Here is a 26,114-nt window from a genome sequence, read left to right as displayed (position 1 = left end):
TCCCGGAACAGAAATATTCCTGGAGAAAAAAAGTCATTTGGATGAAGAGAGGAACTTCGCGGCAGCTTTTTGATGATCAGGAGATCCCGAGCAATGGTTCTGCAGCAGAGCCAAGGCCCGCGCCTGTATTTCGGGTGAAACTCGGGAAGGAGGGAGATGAAGAAGCACCAGACAGCTCTCTAGAACCTCAGGAAAGGGCAGCACCTGGAATACACAATACCAGAAAGGTGAATTACAGAGTGATGGGGGGCTGGGAGGTTTAGAAGATCGTGTGCCGGTTACGATGTATTTTATTGTAATATCACAGTTGTCTCGGGTGCTCGTCTGGCAGCCTAATGCCAACCCAGCTTGAGGATGGAGACACGGACAGGTAGGGTGGTCCTTAGGCAGCGGAGACAAAGCATTTAGTACCAGGGGGCTGCAGCTCTTGTGAAGCTTTTCACGGGTGTTCTAGGGGTTCTTGTGCTCCCCACTATGTTATTAAAGAGAGTAATCTCGCCAATGTGTAACAACATGTGTGCTGTTTATAAGATATATATGTTTGCAATGAGATTTTCTATAGACCCCCAGTCTACCAATGCCTCGGATGTACAAACATACACACACATATACATATATATACATATTTTTATATATATATCGTATTTGCTCGATTATAAGACGAGGTTTTTTCCAGAGCAAATGCTCTGAAAAATACCCCTTGTCTTATAATCGAGGTCGTCTTCTAATCAGACCTCATTCTGCTGGGGCCGCGCTGCTTACCGGGCTTTGATCGCTAGCAGCGTCTCTGCTATTAGCAGCAGGAAACAGGAAGCTAGCACAGTCCTCACATAACTCTACCTCCCCCCTCCTTCCTCTGGGGGCGGGGCCAGAGAAGTTGCTCGCGCAGCCGGGCCCCTGCAGAAGTCTGCGAGTGGGAGATCTGCAGTTCAGGTGAGGGGGTGGGCGGCTGGGGGGTTTGAGCGTGTGTATGTGTGATTAATGGAATGAATGAGTATTTAAATGTTTGTGAATGAGTGTGTGTGTGATAGCATGGATGTGTAAGTGGGGTGGGGGTGGTAGCATGGCATAGGGAGGCTGTAATCACACTTCTATCATCCCCAGGTTCCAGCATGTACTGGCTGCCTTGGCTTGATAGGAGTGTAATTGCTGTTAGCAGTATATACAGAAATACATTTTAACCCCCTATATGCCACTCAGCCCCATGATATGCCTTTTAACCCCCTATATGCCAGAGTGGCATATAATGGGGCAGAGGGGCATATAGGGGGTTAAAAGGCATATCATGGGGCACAGTGGCATATAGGGGGGTATAAGACATTTCTGGAGGCAGAGTGGCATATAGAGGGTTAAAAGGCACATCATGGGGCAGAGTGGCAAATAGGGGGGTATAAGGCATTTCTGGGGGCAGAGTGGCAAGCCTGGGGGCAGATGTGCATAACTGGGGGGGGGCAGGTTGGCAAATAAAAGGAAATAAAAAATATATTTTTCTCAATCATAGCTTTTATGAAATATGAAAATTAGTTTACATGAATATTTACTGGTAAAACTTTTTTCCTATAGGGTAGTCTTATATTCAGGCTTTTTGTTTTTTCCTAAATTAATATTTTGATTTTGGGGGGTCGTCTTATAATCAGGGTCGTCTTATAATCGAGCAAATACGGTATATATATTAGCTTTTCATCAAGTTTTCAAGTTTTCATCAAGTTTCTCACCTTTAAGTACTCAGGAAATTCTGCAAGTTTATGGTTTGCCGAGGAAAGCTTTTTCATCAGTTCTGCCAATGACACGGGGCTGGGACCAGCGGAGCTGCGGAAAGAGATAAAGAAATGAGGGAAAAGTGGATAAAAAGAGTGAAAGTCAGCCAAACCCACACTGACCTGAGAATGATCAAAATATTGGCACTAAACAGCAAAAAGGTTCCAAACTCTGGCTAATTGCACTAACAATTCTAACCCACGTGTTTGTACACAGAAATGGATATATTCATAATAATAATAATAAAAAAATACAAGACTTGATTTCCAGGCGCCGTTCCACTAAGACAAAATATTTTTTTTTTTTTTTTTTACTTTTAACTATTAACTTCTAATCACATAAAAGCACAAGAACTTTTAGGAAGCCAACCTATCAATGCCAGCTTTCGCAACACATGACAATTAAGCATTCCCTGAAAAATGATACATTAGGAAAAATGATTCCATTCTACAAGCTGAATTATGTCAGGGAAGGGTTTGGATATTCAGCGGTACTATAAGTGCCAAGGAGTAATTTACAAATAGCATGACCCGGAGAAGCTGCCGCTTCACTCAGAGACCATAGTAAGAGACCACTGCTTACATTTGGCTGTTTGGAGATTTGTCCTGAGACAACGCACTTGGATCTTCCTCCTGCTCCAGTTCCAGGGAGTTATCCTGCGCCTGCCGGAGTCTCTGGTGCTGCTGGATCATGTCTCGGAGCGCTCCCTGTACCTCGGCAATCTCCCTTTGTGCTTTCTGAAACGCGGCGTGCATCTCCGACAACAGCGCCTCAAATCCAAGCACTCTTGCCGGTGTTTTTTCCTCCCCCGATGACTGCGGATCTCTGCCCGGTGGGGCGTCCTGATCTTGGTCTGCTTGTGGCTTGCAGGTAGGAGAACCGTCACGATGACCCCACCATTCCTCATAGAGCTTCATGTAGGCAATGAATGCCCGAAGGCTATCGCATGCAGCCACACTAGCTTTGCTGTCTGGATTTGTATTCGCCTGCAGCTCTCCGCAACCTGAGAAACGATGATATCAATTGTTTTGAAACTCCAAAAGGAGGCATTTCCGAAATATACATAAGGACCTCTCTCCATTCTCATAGCTTCTGTCTTGGACTTACCGTGAGGAAGCAGGAGCTTGGAAACCTCTTGCATTAAGGTGAAATGACCCGCTTGTTGACAGCGGGTGAGGGCACGTAATAAAGATGGGGCAACTTCATCCCATTTATTTGTGAGACGGCTCAGTGAAGACAGAGTGACCTCGTGAGCGATCTGGAGAAGGAGCTGCAAGCATAGAGACAGAGGAGAAGAAAATCAGCAGTGGAACTAAAGTGCGCAGCTCAGGACCAGAACACACTACCATGTAATTAATCGGTCTACACAAGATGGAAAGTTACTGGCAGATGTAAAATAATGAGAACTTATGACACAAAGCAGTAATTCTCAACCAGTCTCAACATGAACAGAAGATACTTTGTGGCTTTACTCTTACCTGCTTAGGGTTGGTGTTGGCCGTCGTTGGAGGGGTTTCACATGTGTTTAACTGTCGATAAGCTTCGGTGTAGAGATCTGCAGTGTTTACAGAAAACTCGCTCTGCCACAGATCCGTAAGCTTAGCGAGGAATGGGCCTTCAGCCACGCTCTTCTCCCACTCGTTGAAGCACGGCGTGGATTGCGTCTTCCAGTCTACAGGGGTCTTCTCCTCCAGGAGTTTGTACAGCAGCTCACTTGTGCAGAAGACCAACCTCTGGCCCTGGGAACCACAAATCACAAACATTCTAGATTTGCCCTCTGCAAACATCCCAGAGCGCGACCAACAAGTGATATTGTATTGTCTTCCATCTAAATAAGATCCTAGTTCATTCACATTCTGCTGAGAAAGATGTCCACAAGAATAGGGAATACGTTCCTCATTCCTATCATTGGCGTTTGTTAAAGGTCCTTACCAGCAGGCTGTGGTGCTGTTGCAGGATCTGTTGGGCTCCCACCCAGTTCTTCGCAGTCACAAACTCTTGGGCACAGCGGAGGGCGAAAGAGCCGGCCAGGTCCTTTTCCCTGGCTATTAAGGCGAGTTCGGCAGCTGTGCTCAGGGACAACGCATCTCCTTTCTTGGAAAGCACTTTAGCTGCATCGTACGGAGAAGATGCCCCTAAATAACTAAATGAAAAACAGGAGAGAGTAAAGTAAGAGCAAATACAGCTGTTCAAGCAGTTGGGGACGTGGCGGCCACCGGGCAGTTCATCAAGAAATAATTTATTCATGAAAAACAGTAAATACGTACACCTTACTTTGGTCAATTCCTAGCCACCAAAAACATTTAAAACCCAGAGAAACCATTTACGTATTAGCGCCTCCCCGTGCTCTTATGTATGAACGGATGTACATTGACTTTCTGTTAATTGGACCCTCTTACCACTTGGCGGCCATCGAATAATGTCCATCCTGTTCTAGCACTGCGGCCCAGGCGGTGTACAGCTCCCGTAGCACGGGGTCATCATGGAGGAGACGAGATTTAGCCACGGCGATGGCTTCCCTGAAACAGACAGCAAATTCATAAAGATGCAATCGGTGCACCGTGCGAGGACATTTCACATAAAAACACATAAACATGTAACATTTAAAAGATACAGTATAAGTAGAGTTTTCTGAAGCCTTCGATATCCACTGACCTGTAGAGATGGTTTCCTCTGAGGAGTTGAATGGCTTCATACACTTTGTTAATGGACAGCAGGTGGGACGCAGCTTTCACGTATTGCTCTTGGAAGCAGAGCTGTTTGACAAACGCTTCGACCGTCCACAGCCAGACCGTGTATCCAGCTGGAAACAAAGACGCGGATAACGTTCAAAGTGAAAATACAGATTCAGGAACCACGCAAGAAATTTTAAGGGGGGACCTCGGCATCAGTGCAAGGGACACTCAGAGATCATACTCAGCATCACACTGAGCATTCATCGACTGTTGCTTATGGCTTCCTCTGCCCAGCCGGAGAAAAACCTTGTTACGTCAGCCACCTACCCATGGGCGACAGGGCTACCAAGTGGTCCGTCAGCTCTCCCCTCTCCGCAGCCAGCTGCAGGGTCCCCTTCAGGTCTCCTTTCCACAGCATAATCTGGTGGTGAAGCTCTGGGTGGCCGCTCTCCAGGTGGGCTCTCCCTGTTGAGCACATAAAAGGTTAATTCGTCTGCATTGATATCGAGGCAGAAACAAAACAGAGTTTTTAGGACAGAAAATAACTGCTAAGAGGACATTCTCATTTATAAATGTGCCACGATACAGAGACCGGTTATGTGGAGCTCCACCGGTCTCCGTTTCCAGTTGGCCGGGGTGAAATCACTACAAGGCCAGTTATTCAGCCAACTGGCTGCTCTGGTTCTCTATAACAATAAAATACAATTAAATACAACGAGATTCGACGTACCTTCTTCCTCCATGAGCCGATACAGAGCGGCTCGGTCGCTGTAGAGACCCAGATGCATCGCATCCTCCAACGCGGCAGGAGATCCGTCCTTCGCCTCTGCAAGAGGAGAAACAAGGTATGGACTACACTTATAGCCCATCAAATAGCCCACGACCGAGCCAAAGCCGACACATTGGACCAAGATGTACCCGACTACAAGATTGTAGCTATAGCTCTCATAGCACGGGATAAATATTAAGATACTACCTTTAGCACATACAGCAGTCGCTAGCCTCACGCAGTCACGATGCTGCTCCTCCTTGGACCGGTGATCTTTGCTGGTGCTGAGCGGGAGCAGCGAGCGAGATTTCTTCTTTCTGCTGTGGAGTTCTGGCAGAGGGGGTAATACCATTAAAGAATATTAAACCAGGGACACCAAGACACATGAGAAGAACTGCCCTATGCCGGACGGTCCTTGGCGCAGAGCCTCAAGACAGGGTGGGGGGGAAGCGATAATATGGAGGTCTCTGCCAGTCAATGCTCAGACCTCGGCAGTATAAACCGACCGCTTACCGAAAACTCTCGGTAGAACCCAGTGGGGAAATATGGAGCAATCGGCACGGAAACCAGTGGGATGTTGAAGACACATATATAATATATACATGCATACATACATATATAACAGAGCTTCTTTAAAAGGGTCGACTGGTTGTAAAGGACAATGGGTTTTTTGTATAGAAAGTCATTTGGGGGCCTATCAAGTAGTCTGTTGATTAAACAAAACCATCGGTTGCATTCATTGATGGCGACTACATTTACAGAAGTGCGATGCTGGGTCACATAACGGGAAACGCGAGAAAGGAAAAAAGATTAAGCCTCTTCGTGCCGGGAAACGTGGAATAGCGTAAAGGAGAATACACGGAGGAAGGAGAGGAAGCACGGATTTACCCATCTTATCCTTGGCGTGATCTTTTCTCGTAGGCAAGTTCCTAAAGGGTGGACTGGGGCAGCGTTTCTCCGGGGTGGGGGAAGAAGGCGAAGTCGGTTGGGCCTGAGATTCAGAGGCAGCTGTAAGTTAACCATAAAGCAACGTAAGCAACAATAATAGTCATCAGGTATTATTATTATTATTATTATTTCACGTTGTTCCAGTAAAGTCCCTTTATCTGCAGACATCGAGGTCGCCATCGTATGGATGTGATGTTGAGCTTCATTCTCTACACAGGCACCACGTTGAGCGGATTCACTACGGTCTTCCTTTTCTAATGATGTCCTCGATAAGCCCTTATTAAGGCAGAGGGTCCTGCTAGGCAGCGACGCATTTACTTTTTACATTTTATTTATTTATATATACCACCGCTCGGCGCCTTAAAGCCACCTGGCGTCATACTATTAATTAAGAAACTACGTATTAAGTTCCCCTTTACGTATTTCTTTCCAGCCCGTATTTCATGTTCCAAAAGCCCAATATTCACATTGGATTCTACATGTTTCCAGCAGTAACCTAGCGAAGCAAACCTGTGATAAAGTCATAAATGCCATTTAAAGAAACATATGAAACATCAACTGTTCAAACAATATAAAACCTATGAAAGTGTTAAAGTCAGCCGTTTAGAGTTCCTTACATTTTTTTTATTTATTTTTTTTAAATCAATATTTCTCTGAAAAATAAATACCTGTAATAGACAAAATACACAGACTGTGATCAGCGTGGGGGAAAACGAATACCGAGGAAAACAAATTGCTCTAAGATCTGCAGCATTCTCAACGTTTACAATTAAACGCAGATTAACAAGATCACGCTTTTTTTTTTTCTTGCAGAATAGCTAATTAGCAGCTGTTCTCGCTAAATAATGTATAGCTTTATTTATAAGGTGCCTAAAGCGCACTTTGAGATGAAAACGTTGGGGAAATGTAATTTGATATATTATTCAGACACAATCAAGAGGAGATAAAACGGGCAAAAGATAACAACGCAAAGTAAAGGTTAGACGCCCCCCCAAGGAGCTTACAATCTAATGTCGGAATGGAGCACTTAAAAGGCGCGAGAAAGGTCAAATATATCTGGAGGCAGGTATGAATAATTTAAAAATGGTAGAAAGTAGTGTTAAAAAGTTTCAAAAAGTGTTTGGTTCAGCTCCCTTGTTTATTTCTGGAAACTATCTTATTCTGTAAAGCAGAGGGACTTGCGGCTTGGGTACGGAGACGCTCTAAAAAGGGGCGGGGGGGGGCAAAAAAAATAAAAAAAGAATACATCTTAGACATGATTCATGTCCAATTTATTGATTTTGTCTCCAAGATCCGAGTAAACAAGTCAAAGTGGTTTATCTGGCACTCAGGAAGATTATTCAAGACTGTGCAAATGAAATTTAAAGTCTTATTGATTCTTCTCGGTACAAAGACGATATCCGCGGTACTAATTGTGCGTGTTTTCTACGGAGTCTCGAGCATTTAATTAAGGCTTGAAATTTATTTGCACAGCATGAACATTTTGTAGAGCGCTGGCCATAAATAATTCCCGATTTTCTCTCTCCTGGTTCCACTATAGGCCACCGACAAGTAGTCAAACACCTTGAAAAGCGTATATATTGTGTCCCTAAACCTTCTATTCTGCCATTAAGCCGTGTCCTGGAACTTCCCCCCGACGCGATGCCCGCTGTCTGACCTCATGGAGGGACGCTGAATTTTGTGCCCAGTCACCTTCTGCTCTGGGCCAAAGGGCCGACGTATTAACGGCAGACACAAGCGTAAAGGGATTAGCATGTTAAGCGTCTGCCACAGTACCCGGCTTGTTTTAATGACTGCCAATCAAGAGCATTTATAATAAACTTTTGCCTGCAATACAAGCAGTGGCTCCTTTAGTCTATAATGTCTTTAACACGACCGAATAGAACCTACTTTGATATACAGTATCTTCCTGAGAGGCTTTGTCCGGTGTCTTCAGCGCAGAAGCCGCCTGATCCTCTTCTTGGTCTGATGTCCCGTTCTGGGCAGAAGACAGGTTGTCTATGTCTCCTCCGACGGCGTCTCCTCCGGGTTCCTGTTTGGTGCTGTCTGGCTTCTTCTTTTTCTTGGCTTTGGGTTTGGGCTGCACGGAACGTTTCCTTTCCAGGTCAGTGGCTTTTTTGCCTAGAACCAAACATATTACAGACTTGGCTTTTTAACTGGCCAAGAACCATATGAAACTCATCTTGCTGGGTCCCCAAGACGGTCCTTCTGATTCTTAAGTCAAATCGGTAAAGACTACAGCTTAACGTCTTACACGGCCGCACTCTCCGCTCTAGCACCTTGTATATTCTATATTCTATATACATATCATCTGAAGGCGGGAAGAATTCACCTTTTGGAGGGTGACTGTGCTCCTGTTTTGATATGGACCAGTTATGGAGGCAGAAGTCATCAGCTCCGGTCCACACTTGATCAGGTTCCACAGGAGACCACTGAACGCAGAGTAAGCGACCCTTGTGCCCGCGATAGTTACTGAGCGGCTGCTCTTGCAGTACGTCCCACACCTTAGACAGGAGAACATAATACTTTTGTATAAAACTGAGTTACATGTAATCTGTTGATTGTATAAAACTATTTCCACGCAGAAATGGGGAATGACAAACAAACAAAATCACCCCTGCGCAACACAATTTACTAGACAAAGAAACGACAATCTACGGTGACAGCTTTTCTTGTGTAGCGTACACATGGATAGTTCACAATACCTGAGATGTTCCATCATAGCAGGCAGACACCAGCCTGGCTTCGTGGTGAGGACTCCAGGAGAGGCTCGTAATCCTTGCCGTGTGGCCAGTGAGGGTACGGAACGGCTCTGCGATGGTGACGGGGGCATCGGCGGCGCTCTCTGCAATCAAAGAGAAATCAGCAGAAGTCACACAACCCAATTTTCTCCATCAAGACGGAGATTAAGTGTACAAATAAGCCAACAAAAACATACTACCGATGTCCGCGGCTCCCGAGGGGAAGAAACAAGCAAGGGGAATGGGAAAGATAGGAAAAGAAGGTGTGTGGGGGGTGTATACAGGAGTAATAATTTATTCATTCCTCTCTCAAAAAATATATTTTCAAATAAAAATCAAGACTAAACATTTTTAGATTCTACTTTCTACAATGAAATGCAAGGGATGGGCTCCTGGCTTCCCGTTTTCAGCAAATTCCTTATTCCTAACCCCCTAAAATATAATCCAGCTATACTGACGCCGACATGCGCGGTTCTGCGGTCTTCATTCAGACAACGCCTTAAGCCAGTAACCGGCTGTACACGCTCTTCTACAAGATCATCGAAACGGGATTTAATTATATTAGGAGTGCATTAAACCCAAGGCTGTGTTTCATTAGCAAATGCCAATGCGGCATCATTTTGTAGACAGGCGATTGGGGCTTTGAGTAATTAAATATTAATATTCCTCTGAAGCAGGGGGGGGGGCTCATTCATTCACATTGATCGCATAAACGATTTGAGATACCTTAATTTTCTAGATGTTCGCACCATTCAAGAGAAGAAACAGACGTATTCTACCGAGAAGCCTCTTACCCAGCACAGCTTTCAGGTTGTGGACGTAGATGACGGCGTTGTTCGATCCCGAGGCCAAGAGGAATTTAAGGTTGGGGTCCTCGCTGTGACCGTGGTGCCAGCGCAGGGCATTCACCAGCTTGTGATGCTGCTGGATCGTGCAGACGAGCTGCAGCCGCGGAGCCCGGAAAACCTCGATGGTCCTGCAGGTCGGTCACAAGACATTGGTGTTCAGTAGGAAATAAATGGGAAAAAAACAGATTACAGAATAGGTTGTTTTTGTCCCTATCAGAATATTGTGGTCCACATGCTGGTCCTTAAGGAAGAGCTTATGGTACACGACTGCTCCCCCGAAACCTTGGACAACTAGATCTTACAGACCACATACCCATCTTCATTGCCGATGGCTAAATGCTCCCCGTCTGATCTCCAGCTCAGTTCTGTGCGTACGGGTAACTTGTGCTGAATGAGCAAAAAAAGAGAAAAAAATAAGCAAGACTTCCAAATCAAATAACTGGGAAGCCCCCCAGCATACTTATGCAGACACTAGGTAAACGTCCAACTCTCACCTTTTGTAAATTGGGTTAGACCCAAGTATAGAGGAAAAGAGACGCCATTGCTTGTTATATATATATATATATATATATATATATATATATATATATATATATATATTTAGATTATAAATCCATATTATGCTTCTCTTTAATATTTTATCATTTTTAACTGAATTACAAAATGAGTAACGAGCCAACGAAACACACCATTAAACAATAGCTGCATTTAGTGAATAGATACCTTAATGTCGTTGGTGTCTCGGATAAGTCTGTTGATGTCTTGAGCCTCGGTGTTCAGCTTCCACGGGTTGTGTTGGTAGATAACCCCTTCGCCCCCACAGCTGTACAGAGTAACGGCCGGCCGGTCCCCTTCTGCTCCTGTACGAAAACACGTATTACGGAACTACCACCGAAACTCACCGGGGGGGGGGGACATATTTACTAAAGAAAGCGTTAATAAAATAAAATCCACAGGCCGGTGCGGAGAAGTTCCAGCGACGAGTAATAGTAAACTCACCGAGAGAGACGGGGGGCAGCGGAGATCCCCACGACAGGGAATAAACAGTCTTCTTGTGATACGTGCTGGAAGTTTGCGGGGGTCTAAAGAGACAAAGAAAAGATACACGTTTCCTTTTTTGGAATAGTAAATATGAGTTCTAGATGGGAAAGCAGGGGTAAAAGGCTGTGGTTATTGTCTGCCCGATGCTACAGTATACATAAGTGTCAGTAGATAATACTTTTTACCCCATTTTAAGCAAAGCTAACAGCGAATCTAGGTTCACTACTACATTTTTTATATAAAGAGACTTTTTCATAGACAGACTAAATATTCGATTTATCGTCTATGTTTCCATGTTTGTATGTTATTAAGGAGCGGAATAAAAGAGTACAATTCAAGTAAAAAGCAGGCAAAAAAGTAAAATAACCACCAGCCATTAGACTTAAAATCTGACGTCATGTATGTACCACTTAAACACATAAAGGACATGTCAGTAGAGCGTAACCGGTTCATTCATTCTACATATTTCATGCACAACGTGATTCAATCATGCCAGATTCTCACTTGTTGGAGTAAACTTCATAAATGCCGACTTTCCCGTCGTCTGTCCCAAACGCCAGGCTGCCCTCTTTGGTCGGATGCCAGGACAGCTGTATGGGACAAACATTTTATTTTAACAGAACGATAGAAGATAAAGAAAGGGGGGGAGACGGAAGAAGCAGGAAGAAAGGAGATTTACAGAAACAATAGCAAAATAAATGCATAGAAAGACTGAATAAACTCCTCAGCCTTCCTAGTCTCCTCCACCTCTTATCTGATGTCCAATATACGGGTATCAGGCATTTTGCTGCATTAAGGAGATGTATAGCAATGGACTGCATGTAAGCGGACACAGCTAGTTGGGTATGGTGAAGGAGCATCGCACTCGGGGGCAAGGAAAGAGAGCTGTCCACCAAGAAAGTGCTGAGAGAACCCTCAATCAGAATGGCCGGAAGGTAGTCCTCTTTTGCGTGGCAGCACCAGAACATGGAATCTGTCTTTGGAAACATCCCGTGGACCATAGCTGTGTACTCTACTTAGATACCTCCCTCATTCTGTAACAGGTCCTCCTACCTGCCCATAAAGCTCTCTGAGGGATTCTCTTCAGTAGTATTTTGTAGAGTACCGATACCCCCCCCCCCCCTAGGAGGGAGTGAAACCTAAGAACTGAGCTCCTCAAAAGATGGTCGCTCCCTAGTCAGCCTGTTCCTACATGGTCCAGAGCTGATGAAACATGTAACCTGGACATAACTGAACCTCTCTCCGGGGCAAACAAAGTTTGGTAAACAGTACAAATGTAAAATGTACAAATAAATACTTTTCAGCACCTCTGTTACTGGAGAAACCATGTAAGTAAAAACCTATCTTACCGCAGTGACTTTACAGCGAATGCCCTGCCACAATGTCTTCACGTCATACGCGTTGACCACAGACAGAGTGTTCCACACGCGGATCATACTATCTCCAACGCCAACGGCTAGACATCCCGCAGCCACCGGGGAGAAGGCGAGCGTGTACACAAAGCCACCCAGCGACGTCAAGGACCAGCAGCACGAAAGGGAGCCCAGATCCCAACATTTCACCTGCATTCAGAAGAGGGACAGTAAAACGACTTCAAATATGTCAGGGGTGTCCAAGTTTTTTTTTCTGCAGTGGGCCACTTCATCAGAATTGTATACGTGCGAGGGCCGCACTTATTTTTCACTGTGAAAAAATTGGCCTTTAATAAAATATGCAGATTAAAATAAAGTAAAATAAAGGTACTTTGCCTCTCACGGATTTCTGGGCCTAGAAAGTTTCTACAAATTCAGGATAATTAAAAATGAAATAGTTCTATTTATTCAAGGGATGCACTAAAATGAAAATTCTGGACCAAAACATTCACGGTTCACTTAGCCAAAACCGAAAATGACCCCCCACATTTAAAAATAATAATAAAAACTCACATTTTTAATAAAAAGTAGGTAACACCACAATTGGACAAAAAAAATAACAATATGACTTGGCATGATAGGAGTGTGATTGCTAACAGCAACCACACTCCTATCATACCCAGGCAACCAGTAAATGCTGGTACCTAGGCATGATGGGACTGTGCTTGCTGTGAATGCTGTTAGCAATCACACTCCTATCATGCCAAGTCAGCCAGTACATGCTGGTACATATTGCTGGCAGCATCAATACACAAGGGGAGCAGCTAGCTAGGCTTCAGCATGCACTGGCTGACTTGGCATGATAGGAGTGTGATTGCTAACAGCAATCACAGTCCCATCATGCCTAGGTTCCAGCACTTACACATCCAGCCAGTAAATGCTGGAACCTAGGCATGATGGGACTGTGATTGCGGTTAGCAATCACACTCCTATCATGCCAAGTACATGCTGGAACAGGGTGGCTGTAAGTGATGTGCAGACCCCATACTGCTGGCAGCATCAATACACAAGGGGGACAGCTAGCCAGGTTTCAGCATGTACTGGCTGACTTGGCATGATAGGAGTGTGACTGCTAACAGCAATCACAGTCCCATCATGCCTAGGTTCCAGCATTTACACATCCATGCTATCTCATTCATTCACAGATTCATTCTCTCAATCACGCATACTCATTCAAACACCCTCCCCACCCCCTTACCTGCACTGCAGCTCCTCGATGCCGCTCACAGACTTCAACAGGGGGCGCGGCCTCCCTCTGCGTTCTCTGGTACTGCACAGAGGAAGCAGGACTGGAGCAGAGTCATGTGATCTCACGTGAACTCTGCTGGGTTCCGCTTCCTCTTTGCAGTACAAAAGACCCTTCCACTGGCAAGTAGCAGGGCTCTTGTTGTAGCAGGGCTTGAGGTACGGCCAGCGTAAGATCGGTTGCCCTGGCTGCCAATCTTACACGGGCCGCACCTCGAGGCCGCATTTGGCCCGCGGGCTGCATGTTGGACGCCCCTGAAATACGCAAATCGTAAAGCACTTCTTTCTGGCTTATTCCGGAGACGCAGGTTAATTTTATGTTCAATATATATCGAAACAATATCTACTGCATCACAAACGCATGGTCAGAGTTAGATACATACATCTCGATCCATGGAAGTAGACATCAGGAGCTCTCGTCCCTCCTCAGTTACTAGAGAACATAGGTTAAACACGATTCGGGAGTGGTTCTGTCCCTCCGAAGAGCCCAGGATCGTCCATTTCTGTCTCCCAGACCTGGAAAGATCCCATAGAAGCAGCTCTCCCCTGTATTGAAAGATCATACATGTAGACTGTAACACATTCCGTACCGAGTGGGGAAAGTTAGACGTCAATGATTGGTCCAAGTTACAAAACTTCAGAATTTCAGTACAGCTAGGATGTTAATCTCAAAGAACGTGGTCGCGGCCATAACAGAATAATAGTAGACCCTGTTTAGGTCCCTCATGGAGATTATGAGATACGATTTGGAGGTTACTGCAAATAATTTCAGATATACGAGTGTGAATAGAAATGGTGTTCCATGTAGAATCGTACGGCGGGGGTAACCAGACACTGACCCAAAACAGCTTGATAATATTTGTGTAGGACGCCCACGAGGCCAGAGCACCGTCAGCCAAAGACGTTCCTTCACAGCCGGATCAACACCACCACCGCGGCGCTTCAGGTAGGGCATCTTCAGCGTCATCACTCCTACATGCAGAAAATAAACAGGAATTATAAATAATCAACCTTAAACCGAGTACCGGCACCAATTCTGGGCGTCCTGTGGCTCATTCAGAAAGGGCTGTACAATGACCCTTTTTGGTTAGTTTTCAGGAGTTCGAATACAGTAGTATCATCTGATGACAGATCTATTTTTCGTTTGTTTGGGTTCTGCTCTGAAACTTTATTCTGTAGTGCAGTCTTGGTATTCTTGGGCATCTATATTCGATTGAGATGTGTCCCACACATATAACCCCCCCCCTCTTGGCAGCATACCCCCACTATATGAAGAACCCTTTTAGTTCAAACCAGATCTTAAAGCTACGATACATCATTTTAGGAAGCGTTTGACCCTCTCACCTTTGCCAGAGGAGGAGTTCCAAATACGGAGAGTTTGATCTTTGCTGCCGGAGGCCAGGTAACACACCTTGCTCTCGTTCTGCGGGAGGAGGTCGCCGTTGGCTGCGTTCAGCTCTTCTCCTGATAAAGACACAGAGCCCAGATGAATAAAGAAGAGCAAAAAAGGTCTTCAACACTAGAGAACGACTTAACGGAGACAAAGCTCGTAAGCTTAGCAGCAGCTGATGGCAAGCGCTGATCAAACGGTCTTCCAGTTGGCTTTTGGAAGTTTGTGATTCACGTACCGGTTGCCTCCTCCAACCTCAGGTGCAGTTCATCCTCGTGGGGCTGCGGGCACCATGCCAAGCAGTGTATCTCATCATCATGTCCACGTAAACGGTGGACCACGTCACCCCTTCGGCTGATGTCTATCAGTACAATCATGCCGTCCTTGTACCTGTCGACAATGGACAAACAGCTCGTTAACAGTGTGAAGGTCCAACTTTAGCTTCTTCGTGCTCTGCAAGAAGGACGTCATCTCAACGGTGGGAAACCTAGACATGTTATGGGGTAGGAAACAGCAGGACATCAAAATGTAATCCTCACCCAACAGCCACCAGATCCTCTTGGTGGGGGGAGCAGGAGAGGCAGAAGATGGTTCTCGGTTCAGGAAAGAACTGCTGGCCTTCGTTGCGATTGCACCAAAAACAAACAACTATTCCTTTCTCGTCCCCGGTCACCAGCAAGTCCTTAACCAGCGGTGACCAGTGCAGGGCAGAAATCGTGCTCTGTGAAGGAATAAAGAGTGGAAAAACGTCAATGAAACTGTCAGTCCAACCATCGTATGCACATTACCGCGTGGCCCCCGTTAGCAAACGCTTGGGGGATTCTACAGGACCCCCCCATATGAATTTGCCCTCAGCTATACGGCATGCAGGAGACGTGTTCAGCCAAAACCATCCCCCTGCACGCGATATACTCGCCTCTGGTGGGCTCCAGTGCTGGCTCAGGGTCCGCTCCCTTTAGTATATGTAACTTTATGTATTTAGATTCCAGCTCATAAACGAGACCCCCCAGAATACTCCTAGCCATAGGCTTTATAACGCACCGACGCCACCAAAAGCCCCGTCCTTCACGTACCCGGTGCAGCTTGTGTTCGGTGACGGCGCTCTTGGTCCGCGTGTCCCAAACTTTGACGGTTCCATCGTCGGAGCTGCTGGCGCAGAGGTGAGACTGCCCGGAACTGCGAGAGAAGGCAAAGCCGGAGACCCTCTCCGTGTGGCCAAGCAGCTCCCCTGGGGGGGGGGGGGGACAGAAGATGCAGTCATCAGCAAACGTTCATAGAGAATACCTGGCTTACTCTGGACTTAACCCCTTCCTCTCCACGTGAAGCCAGAGGAGGGGGCTGAGAGTGTATGGTTGGGCATTAAAAGGATGAGAGTGGGGAGGGCAGTAGTGGGGGGCACTTTGGGCCACTACCCCTCACCCAGAGGTGACCACAGGACCACCAATAAATGGGTATATGGTGACGACGTGTAATATGACTCTATATAGAACGATGTGATATCTGCCGGTTTGCTGGGTGATGAGTTCATCTAATACTTTCTGCCACCCAATTATGATCCAAGTTCTAAGGAGATTCCGATTTTATGATATTTTGCAACGCCATCGTCACCGCAACCAACGGAACAGCCCTTCTGAGCGGTCCGTTGCATTTGGTTGTCATGGTAACAGCACACTCTGCACCGTTCTTAGAAACCCCCTACGGGGTTAAATCAGCAGGGAGGGTCACATACCATACAATCCAGGTTCCTCCGGGGTGATCCGCAGAAGGTAGACAGAGTTCCGCGCCCCGAATCCAAAGAGACCCCCGGCGGCATCGCTACACCGGGTACAATACCAATTGGGAGACGCGCTCAACACCCGATCCGGGTCCCCCATCCTGTACAAAAACAAAACACCATCAGTGTCGCCCCACAGATCAGTTTCAGGTGGGTACAGAGAACGCTGCCTGTGTCAGGAGAGGCACAAGGATTTAACATTGGCACCAAAAAGGGGGGGGGGGGGCAAGAATCAGGGCAACCAGGCAAGGGTATGTGCTTATGAATGGGGCACTAGGAAGGCATTTAAAGCGAACGCTGCATTAGTGGGGCATTAGCAGGGCATGTCTATAACAGCCTCACTGCATTATTGGGGTATGTCTTTCTATAACAACCTCACTGCATTATTGGGGTATGTCTTTCTATAACAGCCTCGCTGCATTAGAGCGGATTCCCTGCAGAGGTGGGCTACAGGAAGCCGGTAAGGTGCCCGGCTGGGTTAAAGCACATTACAGCCCCGCATATACTCTATCGGCTTTATGCCCCGGCATCCCCCTCCTTACCTGCTGTCCAGAAGCCCCTAATGCCCCACACGCTGCGCCTCTTAGAGTCGCAAACACCCGGCTCCCACGTGAGTGACGCCTGCAGCAGAGCCGTAAAGCGAGCTCATTCCAAGATGGCGGCGGCCATGGCTGCGTGTGAGTATAGAGGAGGACGATAGTGTCACGGGCCCCGGTGCGTCCGTTATCCGGTAGAGGAGGTGTAGCAGGAGGTTTAGGGACGTGACCGGTGATTCCTGCTGTGTAGGAGGGGAGGGGGCGACATTTTCAGGCAGATCTGTCAGTTCTATACAGCGTCTCTCTCTGTGTGTATACACATATATATATATCTATCTATATATAATGTACCTCTGTGTGTGTGTGTGTATATATATATATATATATATATATATATATATATATATATATATAGCCAATTATTATGCCAGTGCTCTCGGGAGCTGTCGTTATTCCCATCCCACATTGTACAAAGTAGCAGCTTTACAGCTTATGAGGCCGCAGCTGCTGCAGCACCTCTTTGCATGTCAGCCAGTCTCACATTTAAGTTTATTCACTCAGGAGCGAGTCTCGGCTATGTGATTTCTCTATAGGTTATGACCCCGGTAAGCTTCTTCTGCTGGCCCTGGGTAATGCGTGGTTAAACCGCTGAGGTTTCTTCAGTCTCCTCGTTGGGTTATACATTATACAGGGCTAGCTCAGCTCTATACGTAGGAGAAATATGCCAGTGTGTGGCCCTGTATTATTCATAATGGATAAAAACGTAGAATTCAATGGCAGATCCGACCCATCTGGCTGTCTACTCTGCCACGTATTCTGGATGTTTATTCTACCCCGGTGAAGGGCTGGTTATAACCCTACGGGGGGCCAAAATATGGGGCATGATATATCAGGAAAAATTTTGACCTTCTTGTCTGTTGGAAAGAATATTATTCGGTGTTTTAAGTTGTTACATCTGATAAGCCGCTAAATAGTGAGAAACAAAAAGGGAGAGGAGGTGACAGAAGAAATAGCGGGGAGAGAGGAAGAAAAAAGAGCCCCGTAGAAGGGGGTGAGAGGAGAAAGGAGAGAGTGAAAAGAGAAACAGAGCTGGAGAGAAGAATGTAGAAGAAGAAGAAAGTGGTAAGGGGAAGATAGAAGAAAGAATGAAGGTTAAGAGAGAAGAAAGATGGAGAGGAGGGAGTGTGAGGTATAAAGAGAGGGAGAGAAAAGAGAGACATGTTCTATCAGCCCGGTTAAAGGGAAGAGTGGAATGGAGAGTGTAAGTAAAAGTTGGCTATGACCTCGTACAAGGATCGGGTTGCAGGATGAGGCGGTATTTCTCAGGATCTCAGGCTGTTATTACTAATCAGACCGTGCAGAAATCTTCCTAGGACGATGGGGTTTATTCACTAAACGGAGAGTTGTCAGGAGAGTTGCGAACCCTCTGGGTTCCCTGTACATTATAGGCAGGTTCCTCCGGTAGGAAGGGCTGAGCTGGCCCTGGATAATGCATCATTTAATCGCTGATTTAACTATACATTATTCAGGGCCAGCCAGGCGCTTCCAGTAGCTGAGGCTCCCTCGAGTTGGACCTTCATAATTTATAGTAAAGTTATGAAGATCCCAACCGATTCACACTTTAGTGAATAAACCCCAATGTTTAGAACCTATATGATGAGCGGTTCCTTTAAACCTAGCAATGCGTGGAGGAATTACTTTCAGGGTGTTGATAGAATGCCTGCGTTCCCCGGTTTCTCGAGGATTCATGTCACCGATGGAACTCCCTGCAGTCCTGATGATGGAGAGAACGGTCTGGATATGATGCACCTTTTGGAGATGTAGGGGGCAGGAAGTGATGTCATATCCCAGCAGCTCCATTTATCGCTATAAAGTGCTGTTACAGAGCAGTGAAAATGAAGCCAATCGATCAGCCGTAACATTTGCCGCAAAAACAGCCCTGACCCGTCGAGGCACGGGCTCCACTAGACGTCTGAAGGTATCCGGCACCAAGATGTTAGCAGCAGATCCTTTAAGTTCTGTAAGATGCGAAGTGCGGCATCGATGGTTAGATCCTGGTGCCATGCAGTGCAAAAGAAAACATGATCTATCAGACCGGCCACCTTCTTCCATTGCTCCGTGGTCCAGTTCTTATGCTCGTGCCCATTGTAGGTGCTTTCGGCAGTGGACAGGGGTCAGCATGGGCTCCCTGACTGGTCTGCGCAGCCCCATACGCAACAAACCGCCATGCACTGTGTGTTCGCACATCTTTCTATCAGAACCAGCAGTAACTGTTTCAGCCGTTTGAGCTCCAGTAACTCTGTTGGATTTGACCACACCGGCCAGCCTTAGCCCCCCATGGGCATCAATGAGCCTTGGCCGCCCATGACCCCGACAAGAGCTGCAGTTTCTCAGCATCACGATTTAGCCCGTGTCAAAGTCACTCAGATCCTTACGTTTGCTCGTTTTTCCTGCTCCTAACACAACTTTGAGGACGAAGTGTTCACTTGCTGCCTAATATACCCCCCCCACTGATCAGCGGCATGATAAGATTATCAGTGTTATTGACTTCAACTGTCAATGTTATGGCTGATCGGTGTATGTATATATATATATACAGTATATACAGTATGTCTGTGTAGCTATATGTGTAATGCATACAAACACGCAGTATTAACCTACCATAACGTGACGATATATCTTCTCTTTTACAGCTATGTGGGGGACGTTACTCCGGATCCAGAGGGGGTAAGTAAAGTTTGCAACCATTAACCTATTCATGATCATTTCAGTGCACTGTTTGTAGTATCCTATCTCTTCTTACTGTCATATTGTTACCTCTCCTGTATGTATACGTCACTATGCGACATGAAAGGCCGGCCCCCGGGGAGCTGCTCCTGCAGCAATGTCCCAGCTGGCCCCGTATAATGCATAGTTAAATTAACATGGCATTAAAGAAATCGTTCCTCTGTCACCAATGCATTATACAGGGCCAACTCGGCCAGTCTTATCTTCATCATGAAGGAGTTCAGATATTCAGCTCACCCCGGAATCGTCCAGATATTTATTAAAAATTAACAATGTTGGGCGCTGCCAGCAAATTCCCAGGAGTAGTGGTTACTGGGGTTGCCCCACCAGCAATACTTCTCCCAAGGTTTGCATCATTAACCCTTGCCATGAAGTTACTCGTTCCCAACGGTGGAGGCTGATGGGTGCTTTGATTCATACAGGAACACTATTTAGCTATGGCTCTAACACTGGCCCTTATGGAAACCTTGACTTGTCATTATTTAAAGATACACTTAATGGAGTTACCTGGATATCAGCCAATCACTGATACAGCCCCGTCTCCAGCATTACGAATAACACAGTAACAGGCATTCATGGCTCTATAAGTGTTTGTTTTCCATTAACTTTAACGAAAACCACTGCTTTTTGGTACATTTAAATCGTTGTACGTTTATAATGACTGATACCGTACTATACACACCAACAAGCAGACAATTAATTAGCCAATTAAAATTAATAGAGTATTATTTAATAAAAAAAAATATAGAAATTGGTAAACAAATGAAAACTTCGTCTAGTTCGGATTTGGTCTTTTATCAAGTTTCTGTATAAAAGCCACGAATCGGAGAACGCTTATAAATCAATTCCGGTATCTCTCGGTTTCATCTTCATCCACGCTGTTGGCTGAATTATAATGAAATCTCTGCAGCTCATTAACTTTATAAAGCTACAATTAATTATTTGTTTGAGTTTCCTAACGAGAACAGCATCATTTAATTTAAACTGAAGCAATCGCTCTGGTTTTGGTACATAATGAGTTCCATGTAAATATATATTAGTTTGGTTGTAATATCATCTTGCAGCCGGCATATTAAAGGTGCCGTTCCACTTTTAATAAGTTTTACAACCAAAAAACAGCTTGAGGAACATTATTCCAACTATCGCACGCCCAACCTCTAAAGAATATGTGTTGGACCATCTAATAAAGCATGGAGCTGATGGATATATATGGTGTCCTGCAGGTTAACCGCCTCTGGCAGCTTCCTATCCCAGAGCTCGATCCACACAAGCGCAGCGCTGGAGAGGAGTCGGAACTGGGAGATGAAGAATAACGTATTATATCCTCCTCAAGAGCCCGGAGAGCCGCGCAGGTCAGCGGTGAGTAGGGAGATCCAGCGAGGAACGTGTTGTGGTGTCCCTTTCTCAAAAGGTTCGATCATCTAGAGAGGAATGAACGCAAAACTGTGCTTGATGGACCTGAAACAGTTTTAAAAGCTTTTAAGAAAGCGGACAACAAATGGGCTGCACAAAATATACGCAAAAATTGTAGCTTTGATGTAGGCGGCTGTTTTTTTAAATTAAGTTAATTTAGCTTCTTTATTTGAAGTCAACACTGTGGGTGTATTTTTTGTGTCTGTTATTGGTCATGTTTCACTTCTTCTGGTCACATTATGGAAGAGGTTACATTTTTTATCCTCAATAAATGAATCTTATTTTATATGCCCTCAATCTTGCTGCTACATCTGAGCCGATAGAATCTCTTCTGTCCTCCTCCTTCCTGCATAATGCAGAACCAGATGTCCCACAAAGACCCAACATCAAGATCCAACATCATTCCTTCTACTTAAATACTAAGGGTGCCAGGATAGTGTATAAAACTTCTGTCCCTGAAGCCCAATGATCTAAGTTCCTGTCTGTATCTAGTCCATCATGGCTGTTAACATATTTATGTGTAATGAATACCTTAGCTTATTCATCGCATAGTCATTATTGTTTGTTTTCCACCCCAAAGGAGGTCTACCATTGTCGGAAGCAAATCAAATATAGCCCGGACAAGATGTGGTATCTAGCCAAACTGGTAAGCCAACAACATCTGGAATTCTATAAGGAAATTGTTTGCAAGTGACTTGTTACTATTTAGAAAATATTGTATCATTCCAAAGCACTGCCTTAGTGTGCAAATTGCCTCATTCATACGGATTCACTCACCAGTCGTGAGTTTGCCGTTCTTCTCGCTCCATCTTTTGAAGCAGGCAGGCCGTCAATCCCAGCGATAAAATAAATTAAAGGGTGGGGGAAACAATCATGATTTCATGTCAAGGTTGTTGGCCCCGGTGAGACAAGCTTTTGGAAGAATGATGTGCTACTTCTCTCGCAGAAGACCATGAGCCAAGATAATGTTGAAGTGCTGAATGAGAGGGATAACTGCAAATACATACGTTGTCATAAGAGGGGAAACATAATTTTTGTCGTTAGGCACACGTACAAAAAGTAGAACCTTGTAGGAAAAAAACTAGCGGTATTCATTATCCTCAGAATCCAATGATTCTCATTCAAAGCTTCAGTGTGAGGGTCCGCCCAGGAGGAACCCGTGACACCTCGAGGTTACTTCCATGTTTAGGAACTCACTAAAGCTTAATGGAAGATTTATTTTGATGCATATTATAGGCCGTAGATTTAATCACACTTGTTTTTTGTTTTTTTAATATTATGCATTATATTAGGAGTTTTTCATACGAACTAGTTCAAAAGCTGTACACATGACTTCGACTAAAGCAATAAACGAGTCTGGCGGTCATCAAAGAGAAAATGAGCAAGCGCTATTAATCTGTAGATAGTTTGTAGAGATATGGTAATTCATGTGTGGTTTATTGAAAATGGCTTTTATTATCTGTACAGAGAACAGATCTCTTGCGCATCCTTCTAGTATTAACGCAATCCATGACTGTCTAGGTACGTGGAATGTCTATAGACCAAGCTATCGCTCAGCTGGAGTTCAGCGACAAGAAAGGAGCCAAGATCATGAAAGAGGTAAGCGACATTTAGATTCTGGCAGGACGGTATTTGCAAATTAAGGGTGTACATTCCATATAAAAAGCCAATGGGTTGGAAAAACAGGCTAATGACGCACGCGTGTGTGACGTAAAACCCTAATGGGGGCATCAGATGGAAGGCATGTGTCATTAATATTAATTTCTGCTCTCTGACGCACCAAGTTTAATGCTGGATAACAATTTTTAGATTAATGAAGAGGGGGGAAATGGCAAATAGAAGTTGAAGAAGCACAAAGGGTTAAGATAGGTGGTGGGGACAAAGGGAAAATGTTAAAGTAACAGAAATTGGGCAGTATTGAAGGCAATAGACATTCAACAAAAGTACTTTGACTTCCCGGTGTTGGGTACAGGTTATAACCGGGCTTCGTTTTCTGTCCTGTAGGTCCTGCTAGAAGCGCAGGAATTAGCGGTGCGGAATTACAACGTAGAATATCAATCCAACCTGTATATAGGTACGTTCTTTTATGTGTCCTTCATTTTCATACTGCATCCAGTCGCCTGGCAATTGTTACTAATAAAAAGAAGTATCTGAAAATGCAGTAATTCTGATAGGGCAGTATCTGAAAATATATACTTTCTGTTACCCTTGCTGGAGTGTCTTTTTTGTTAAATGTCTGCATTTAATGAGTATTCACCTTGTAAAGGTAAATGTACATAGGTCCCCATAGGTCGTATCTTGAAGTAGCAGAGAAAAAGTTAGCTCAGACATGTTTTTGTAGATAATGAGCGCAATTAGGGGAGTATAAAATGTAAGAGTTATGGAGCAGATGCTTGGGGATCCAGGGAAAGGTTTTTAAGGAGTCTGTGGCTGAAGCAAATGTTCCTCCAGTTCAAATATCAATTAAATGAGTACAGATTTATTTATTATCCGTACCACATCTTTCCTTTGTACTTCACAGCTCCTCCGCAGCATATGTGATTATATATTTTTTAGGAGCAGATGGGAGGGGGAAGGGGTAGGGACCTTGTGATTTCCATGAAGATGAGCGGATGTTTTTCTATCCAGCGATAGGCACAGACATGGTTAGTGGCAGAGATTTTTAAAGTCACCGAACTCGGTGAAGGACACTATACATAGTTCCCCTTGAACTGTCAAGACACACACACCTGCCCATATACACGCACTTTCCCTTACACACCAACATCCTAGCACACACTTTCCCTTACAGACCATCTTACTTCCCCTAACATACAAACTTCCTTCACACACATACTCTCCTCCACTTTCTTTGTCTCTCAATCGCTTCCTTTACTGTCTTTACTCTTTTTTTTCGTGTCTTTTTCTCCTTTCCTCTTTTTTTCTCCTTTCCTCTTTTTTTCTCCTTTCTTCCCCACCTGCTTTTATCCCTGTGGTGAGAGCGAGTCTCCATCACGGTGCAGACAGATTGTTAAGAGCAATGAAGTAAATGTCTGTATGGATAGCCTTCACACTCCCTTAATTTTGGGCAAGTTAGAAGGAGATCAATGATCTCCCCAACCAGCCCTGCTCCTCCAGCGGCTGGCAGTTTAGTCCACCTTTGGAGGGCACTGGCACGTGACAAACACAACAAATTGTGATGACTGATGACTGGGTACGTCTAGTGAAGGTGCCATTATTTTTTTTTTTTTTTTTTTTACTCTTCAGGAAACCGTAAACATATTTAAAGTTAGGTTTACAGAACCGGTGTTTTAAACATTTGAGAGGACAAAGCCCATTTACTAATCTGCCGTTGCTCACGTCCACCTGCTGCCTTCTTCTTGCTCGTTTTATAGAAGCTGGTAGTCGACCACACAGGAGACAGCTGTGTCCATAAAACCTTCACTTAGATCCTCCCTTAATAGTCATTTTCTTAAGAGTGAAAAAGGTCTAATCGCCATTGAAGTCAGGCGGGTGAAATGTTCAGCTGTCCTGTAAACTCCCCTGTCCGCTGTCACATTACTTTGTTGGGTTTTTTTCTCCCTAGCGGAATCCTTTTCAAACAAAGGCAAGTACCTTAAGAGGATTCGTTACCACGGCCGTGGCATGTTCGGCATTATGGACAAGGTATACTGCCATTACTATGTCAAGTTGGTAGAAGGACCTCCTCCACCGCAGGAAAAGCCGGTGACGGGCTTTGAGCAGGCGCAGGAGTACGTACAACAACTTCGAAACCGCACGATAATTCACAGCCTGTGAGCTCGCCCTCCTCTACACACCAAGGGATTTCTGACCAAGTTATGGCCCTTTGCTAAAGACTGATTTCTGGGGTATTGGGGTACAACAACCCCATATCCAAATTTTTTCTATTAATAAATCACTGGATAACAATCTCTATCAAAAAATCTCTTTATTTGATTGTGTCAATGATTTGCTTTTTCTGCCGTCACCGAGAGAAGCAGTCTTCATGTATTTTTGGCATGAAAAAGAAAATAATTTCTGTAGCTTCTGTTAAAACATTCGGAGGTCAATATAAGGAGTATTATATGGACAGGAGTCTAAGGCATGCAAGCCATGAACTTATAACGCCATCGTGGGAGGGAAAAAGGTATGTCTCCATCCACGCCTGTGAATGCCACCCTCCCCATTATGTCCTTCCTTTTTTCGGGCAAGCTCCATCCGTTCGGGATCGTATTTCACCCAGTTCCTGCGTATAGAACCACGTTTTTAATGAAGGCTGGGGATGCCTGTAGTCTTTCTCCCGAGGGCCAAGTAACAATGTAACACTGTATACAGATTAACATAAGCCACATACATGTCTGTTATCTCTGCCCAGTTGTTACGTCGCTGATTGCTGTTGATTGGTTAAGGCAGTTGATTTTTTTTTTTAAGGGTGAGGAAGAGCGGAGAGAACTTTAGGAACTTTGTGAAGGAAATTAGATAATGCTGGTTCTGCCACATACTGCCTCTAGCCTCCAGTAGGCACGGTTTCGATGGACAAACAAACTGTCGTGTTTCAATGAATTAATTTAGTTCTGCAGAACTCACCAACAGTGATAATTCCTTCTCTAAATAAAGTGCGGCTTTTTCATTTATGATTTGAAAAAAAGACTCCAGTGTTGGTGTCTTATTTTCTCCACATATCAACTCATTCCTTTTTAATGCACATAATTTACTATATATGTAAACCTAACGCAGACCAAAGGCTAATATTGATCCTAGATTTGTGGGGTTCGTGTTGAGTGTGAGCTGGAGGCTT

General features: G+C 45.0%; 2 protein-coding genes across 2 annotated transcripts; one reads left to right on the top strand and one right to left on the bottom strand.

Annotated features, from left to right (window-relative positions):
* Positions 1-17,221, bottom strand: GEMIN5 (gem nuclear organelle associated protein 5). Its single transcript, XM_053463148.1, has 29 exons — positions 17,144-17,221; positions 16,557-16,702; positions 15,901-16,055; positions 15,367-15,548; positions 15,066-15,217; positions 14,782-14,901; positions 14,277-14,409; positions 13,821-13,983; positions 12,130-12,342; positions 11,285-11,370; positions 10,739-10,821; positions 10,463-10,599; positions 10,053-10,126; positions 9,686-9,867; positions 8,856-8,995; positions 8,483-8,654; positions 8,041-8,271; positions 6,091-6,210; positions 5,410-5,532; positions 5,164-5,259; positions 4,761-4,898; positions 4,414-4,561; positions 4,158-4,277; positions 3,691-3,901; positions 3,237-3,497; positions 2,866-3,028; positions 2,341-2,761; positions 1,716-1,809; positions 1-204 (listed from the first exon to the last, which is right to left on the bottom strand). Exons 2-29 carry the CDS (start codon positions 16,699-16,701, stop codon positions 34-36), a joined length of 4,434 nt encoding a protein of 1,477 aa, XP_053319123.1. The 5' UTR covers position 16,702; positions 17,144-17,221; the 3' UTR covers positions 1-33.
* Positions 17,203-25,260, top strand: MRPL22 (mitochondrial ribosomal protein L22). The gene is made up of 7 exons (XM_053463149.1): positions 17,203-17,278; positions 19,831-19,864; positions 21,148-21,283; positions 21,918-21,983; positions 22,859-22,936; positions 23,342-23,411; positions 24,903-25,260. Exons 1-7 carry the CDS (start codon positions 17,257-17,259, stop codon positions 25,112-25,114), a joined length of 618 nt encoding a protein of 205 aa, XP_053319124.1. The 5' UTR covers positions 17,203-17,256; the 3' UTR covers positions 25,115-25,260.
* Positions 25,261-26,114: the final 854 nt, after the last annotated feature.

This window comes from Spea bombifrons, chromosome 4, assembly GCF_027358695.1.
Source record: "Spea bombifrons isolate aSpeBom1 chromosome 4, aSpeBom1.2.pri, whole genome shotgun sequence".
Classification (NCBI taxonomy): domain Eukaryota; kingdom Metazoa; phylum Chordata; class Amphibia; order Anura; family Pelobatidae; genus Spea; species Spea bombifrons.
The sequence above is the reverse complement of the archived record's forward strand: the minus strand, read 5'-3'. Positions and strand labels throughout refer to the sequence as shown.